The 6000-nt window shown below is 38.2% G+C and overlaps 1 protein-coding gene across 1 annotated transcript in view; it reads right to left on the bottom strand.

Moving 5' to 3' along the window:
* Positions 1-2505: 2505 nt before the first annotated feature.
* The window catches only part of col4a1 (collagen, type IV, alpha 1), a 59667-nt gene continuing 56172 nt past the window's right edge, over positions 2506-6000 (bottom strand). Inside the window, exons 51-52 of the mRNA XM_084724635.1 lie at positions 4653-4825; positions 2506-3746 (exon numbers count right to left, since the gene is read on the bottom strand). Of these exons, the coding sequence (XP_084580761.1) occupies positions 3665-3746; positions 4653-4825 (255 nt within the window). The 3' untranslated portion in view covers positions 2506-3664. The remainder of the gene's footprint in view (positions 3747-4652; positions 4826-6000) is intronic.

Raw genomic sequence — 6000 nt, 5'->3', positions numbered from 1 at the left:
CACCTGAGTGACCTTGCTCTCACCGGTCAAAGGTCAAGGCCTTGTTAGACATGTTTATGAAGATAGCTGGGGGGTCGAGGCCTCTGTTTGTCTGTCTGACGACAAGAGAGGAAACAAGGGATAGGATTCCGGTAATAGATGAAAGACGAGAGTAGAGATGAAAGGAGGGGTTATCTGGTTCTCTGTGGACTGTATCGATCTGTTTGTGTTTTCACGGGGTGAACGGGTTTGTTGGCCACAGTCCCGGCAGAAGTGCTGAGGTATTGGCTGCGTCGCACTGTGGAAGTGTTGGTGCAGAGGCTGCACTTAAATTAGGGTTCAAGATAGATTTGAGGTCAGGTTTTATAGCCTCTTGTTGGGATAAATGCCAGTGGCAGTAAAAACTAAAAACACTGAAAACTTGTGGATCACCTGATTGGAGAGCTTTGAGATCATGAATTATCCACAACTTACCCACAAAGTATGCTGGTGCTGCCCTCTTGTGGTCCTTTGATAGTACTGTACTTGGGTGTTTTTACACTTTTACCCTTTCAGCCCTCCAAACGATCTCAAGTTATTATTTTCCATTTTTTATGGACATGTAAATACTTCAACAGAAGCAAACCGTAGTCAGACCTCTTTGAGGTTCTCTTCTGGATCCCTGTTGTGGTTCACTTAACCTATGTATTGTGACCCAAAGTGCTTTTATATTTTTCCATCTGAGGTTGGTCATTATTTTTAGGAAAAAGTCAGCCCCAGGATTACATCAGCAGTCTTAAAAAACAGGTTTCATCTACCTTGATAAATCACTGATTCAAGGTTTTTCCCTTCAACTGAAGGATATTTTGATATACTTGTATATGTTTACTGTAGTTATACTATATTCAATGCAACCCAGAAAGTTTTGATTTATAAAACATGTTTTTTTTTTGTTTTGGTTAGTAAGTACGTATGATGTGAATTACATAATTAATTATATGCCAAAAGTAAATCATTTTGATGCTTTGTAGGCACAACAATTGCATTGCTATGAAATATTAGGTTTGAAAAAAACAACAACAATTGCCCAATTTAAAATGACCACCGGTATAAACCATGCCTACTTCTGGTCTTCTATCCAAACACAGATACAGACATAGATAACTTTGTTGGTTGAACAGATACAGGTACAAATAATGAATTTGTTTGCATCCCTAATAGATGTAGGGAAGAGTTTGCTGATGCTATCATGATGACCTTCATTTCATTACAATTGAACTTCGATCTTCTCTTATTAGTTGCTGCCACGATCATTGCTGATGATTGCTTAAAAAACTGTTTATGAGGGATATGACCTTTTTTTCAATTTTTGAGGTGGGGCATGCCAGAAGAAGTTTGAGAACCACTGCCTCAGACAGATCACAATATCACACTGGGTTGCAAAAGAGGACTGAAAGAGAACTGAGTCTGTCACTCCACTTTAAGGGCATGTTCACACCAGCCTTGTTTAGTCTGGTTTACCTGGATCGTTTACCTCATCAAAGTTCCTTTGGATCAGTGTGAATGCCTCAGACCACTGTCGAGTGAATTCTGGAGCAGCTCAGTTCACAGAGATGTACGATATTGTATGAAGTGTATGTGTTATTTCATTAGTTAAAAAAAGTTTTCTCGTCCTGTTTTGGTGACTGATTAACTAGTAGCACATTTGCTACCAAAATGTGAACTCACAGGGGACAAACCTGGACAAAGTGAGTAATAACTGCATTATTAAATTATTTAATATCTGCGGTCTAATGAAATGTTCACGTGCTCCTCTAAATTCTCCAGATCAACACCGACATGAACAGAACCTGACCTGTAAAAATTGGGCTGCTTATAGTCTTTTTACCATCCAACTATCTGACCAATAATTGAGTGACATTAATTGAATCAATGAATCATTTTTGCATTAGTTCTCTTTGGGAACCAGATCTTTTGGTGTGAACCTGCTCAGGACTGAGTTTGGTTCATTTAACAATGACTATATGTGAAAACACTCTAAGAAATCTTCACACCACATTTGAAAACATCTGAAAACACACAATCCAAAAGGAAAAATAACACCTGTCATAAATTAATAAGAATATTCTACAAATAACTTTATTGCAGGAATGCAGCAATACACAGTATGGGATCTGAAAAATAAAAAATGTCAAAGTTTTTCTTTTTGTTAATTAGTTAAGACTATTCCCACTGTAATCAAGTTTGTTTTATGATAGCAAACACTGCTAATATTCTGTATACTTCAAGGAGCAGTTTATCACAACCAAGCACAACACACAAATAAAAACAGGTTAAGGTTGGTGTAGAGTAACTGCTAGAACTTAAATGGCAGAAAACCTTCAATAGCTGATGTCTGGGGTCCAAGAAGCCTTCCTACTACTGACCAAGGCTGACATGATGTCCAAATACTGTATATTAAGGAAAAGTAAACCTATGTTAACTATCTCAACTTGCATAGACACTCATAAATGCAGTCCTCAACTTGGATGTACAACAATAATGTGATGAAATCTAATTTTGCATTTAATCAACAGGGATGATAACAGTAATTCACAAACGGGAACAGTCAAGTACATGAGCAAAATAGCATGTTATGCGTAAATATATATACATGTGCATTTCTTCGGGATTGGAAACATTTGGTTCACGTAATGTGAGTAAATCCTTCAACACACAGCTGTTAAAGACAATGCTCTGACAGAGTAAAGGTATAGGGAAGGTGATTTTTTTGTCTATTTCTTTTTGTGGTTGCGCAACAATATATATGCAGACATCACAAAACACACACCACTACCAAGCAGCTCAAATCCACTCATATATGTACACAGACACACACAGACACACACACACACACACACACACACACACACACACACACACACACACACACACACACACACACATACACATACACACTAACCAATGCTGTTTCAGTGCTGTTTTGCATGTTAGTAAGGCGCTGATTGTCAGACGTTAAAACACTGTTTTTGGACCAATGAAATTTCAGATACACTCCAACATATTCTCATAAATCTTATAAATAAAAATGGACTTAATAACACACAAAGTAACTCAATAATAACCTGAGGAGAGTATGTTGAACTGTGTTAGAGAGGAATGCATTATTTACAACAGAGTGATCTTTATATATCTGTGTTGGCAACATTATGGTGATTTAGTGTCTGTAACCAGTGGTAAGTCCCATCCTTTACATTAGTATGTTTAAACAAGTGAACATCTATAATAATATGTGGCTATATCTGCTGTGGTGCTGGTAGGGAAGGGAAGAAAAAAGAAAAAAGAAAATGGAATAAGGCAGATAAGGAAGAATAGCACCTGACTTACACAAACAACCCTTTGAAAATGAACACCAGTTTACCAGTTTAGGGGGCGTGTACTCAGTGCAGCGGTAAACTGGGTGCAATTCTTTAGAGACACGTGATGATGTTAGTTAAGTGTTCTGCATGAACCAAAAGGCCGCTTGGTCTCTGTGTTCTGGTTTGTAATGTTCAATCTCTGGTTGTTCTGCAAACCACATCTCTGTCCCTCTCCTCTTACACAAGCAGGGAAATAGCACCATCCTTTGACATCAGGAAGTAAAGGCAAGTCGACGAGGTCAGCGCACATGGTGTTGCTTGCAGGCAAGGAACTCTGGTGTTGGGGTTTATGTCCTCTTCATGCATACTTGACAACGACTTATGTGTGTTCGGAGATTTCCTGCTTTTAGTGTTGTTGGGACAGGTTTCCTGAGAAGAGGTAGAGAGAAAAACATCAGACATCCATCTATATTATGCAGGTCATAATGTAAGGGTGGAGGAAATAAATAATGGCAGAAATTGAAAGAGTAACATAACTTTGAAACATGTGGTATGCTTTATTGCACCTTTAAAGCATCTGGAAATCCATTAAAAATATATGTTCTATTAGAAAACCTAGTTTAAAATTCAATTTGAATTCTTTTTTTCTGCATTGCTTCCCCAGTTATTGTTACTGATTGATAATAATTGTGTGGTGGGGCTTCTTTGACGTTTTTTGACCTCTGAAGGGGGGCATGCCAGAAAACCAACCAAACAACCTGCCTTAGCCATGTACTGCTGGGGACTGCAGTGGTCAGCAAAACATATTAGCCACCTAAAAAGGCCCACCTAAAAAAATCAATATCAGTTTAAATGTGTATTGTATTTAGAAAATTTTCACTGCTTTACTTTGATGTCAGACAGCCTTTTCCAACAGGAAACTGAAGCTGTCATCCATGCTCTCTTGGTTTTAAAATGCTATTTTGTTACTTTGGCATTTTAAACCAATGTTATTTGCTGCAGATCGAGGCTGTTTCTGTCAAAGGAGTCTGGAGTGATATGACAGCTTCAGTTCCCTGTTGTTGAGTTGGCTCAGACTCTAATTTCTAATACTTTTAGCTGGTCACTGTAGTGTACATAAGAGCCTAGATCACATATTTAGAAGGCTGTTGTGTATATGGATATTTGTTTTCCAGTGGCTTTAACCAAACCCAACAGTGATGTCACATCGTTATACAGTACATCACTGCAGCTAGATGAAAAGTTAAACAACAAAAACATGATTTGTTAGGGGTGTTAAGTTACTCTTTGAGACAGTTAGAATAAAGAACTACAGTGTGAGTCTTTCTGTCTTACGTAAACATCTCGTTGTCTTCAATAGTGGCGAGCCAAAAGCTGTAGGAGTTGGCGTAGTAGTTGCAGGTTCCACGGCCGTGACACTCAATGAATGGAGCGCTGCGGAATTCCTCCAGGCAGGAACCAGGAGAGGCCAGAGCCTGGCCTGAACCCTCAGCACCAGCGCTGGTGTGCTGCACAAACACACACAATGAAAGTAGCTCATTAACCACATGAAGCCCGTTTTCAAGAGAGCTATTGTTTGATTTCTAAAATGAAGAAGTTGTGTATGTGCGCATGACAAACTTCAGGAGAACATTTATTGCAACTCTATGTGTGTTGGGTATATATGGGTCCTTTCTTAGGAAACATTGAGCCTAAAACAGTTGCAATTTCTTGCATTCTGGTGAATTTTTATACTCTACTTTGTGACTTTTATGCATCAGTTTATGGTGGAAATCACGTTCTGCAGTAAAAAGTTGTAGTAGTAATAAAGTAATGCAGCTCTCAGTCAAGTGGTTTGTTGAAATAAAAGTTTTCTGCTACTTTGATGTTTTTATTAGGGAGGACAAATGCACATGCTTTAAATATTGTGTCCTCTGAGTCCACCCCCCCCCCCCCCACAGAAATCTATGCCTATGTCTGTATATTATGTTTATTTATATTATTTCTTGTCCATTGGTAGGGATGATGTACGGTGGCCGACAAGGGAGAACAACATTTACGCTGGGTGAAACACGCTGCAGTTTCAGAAATGATGCCATTTCAAAAACACATGGGAAAATCCAAAACAAATACAACAATGGCAACATGCTGCAAATAAAAAACTGTGCTGCAGAAAGCCAAAACAAATACATAAACACTGGAAATACAGAAATGATGCAAAGTCAAAAGCACACAAACCCTGAGAACAAATACATGTTTGCATCATGTTTACTGTTCATTTGTTTTAGCTTCCTGCAAGATGTTTTTTCATTTGCAGCATGCCATTGTTTATTGGTTTTGGATTTTCTCATGTTTTTTTTTAAATTAGCATAATTTCTGAAGCTGCGATGTATTTCTCCTAATGGAAATGTATTGGGCTGTTGTAGTGCATTTAGCATTGTCCGCCACTGTAATGATGAGGTAAATGTAGATTGTAGATGGACATGGGTACATGGGTACGTGGGGGGTTGAAGTAGGATGGTTTGTGGATAGGAGCAAAGAAATTATCTATACTTGTATTAACAACATGATGTAAATAAGTCTTATGTGGGACTTAAATTACTGTCCATCTACTGCACCTCTTAATATAGTCAAGCAAAACATTGAGAAGAACCTTGAAACAAATGAACTAAAATTGTGGGTAAGAGCAACTCTGTTTGATAAA

Source organism: Lutjanus erythropterus, chromosome 8 (assembly GCF_056507025.1).
Source record: "Lutjanus erythropterus isolate fLutEry1 chromosome 8, fLutEry1.hap2, whole genome shotgun sequence".
Taxonomy (NCBI): domain Eukaryota; kingdom Metazoa; phylum Chordata; class Actinopteri; order Lutjaniformes; family Lutjanidae; genus Lutjanus; species Lutjanus erythropterus.
Note: the sequence above shows the minus strand (reverse complement) of the source record. Positions and strands in the feature narration are given on the sequence as shown.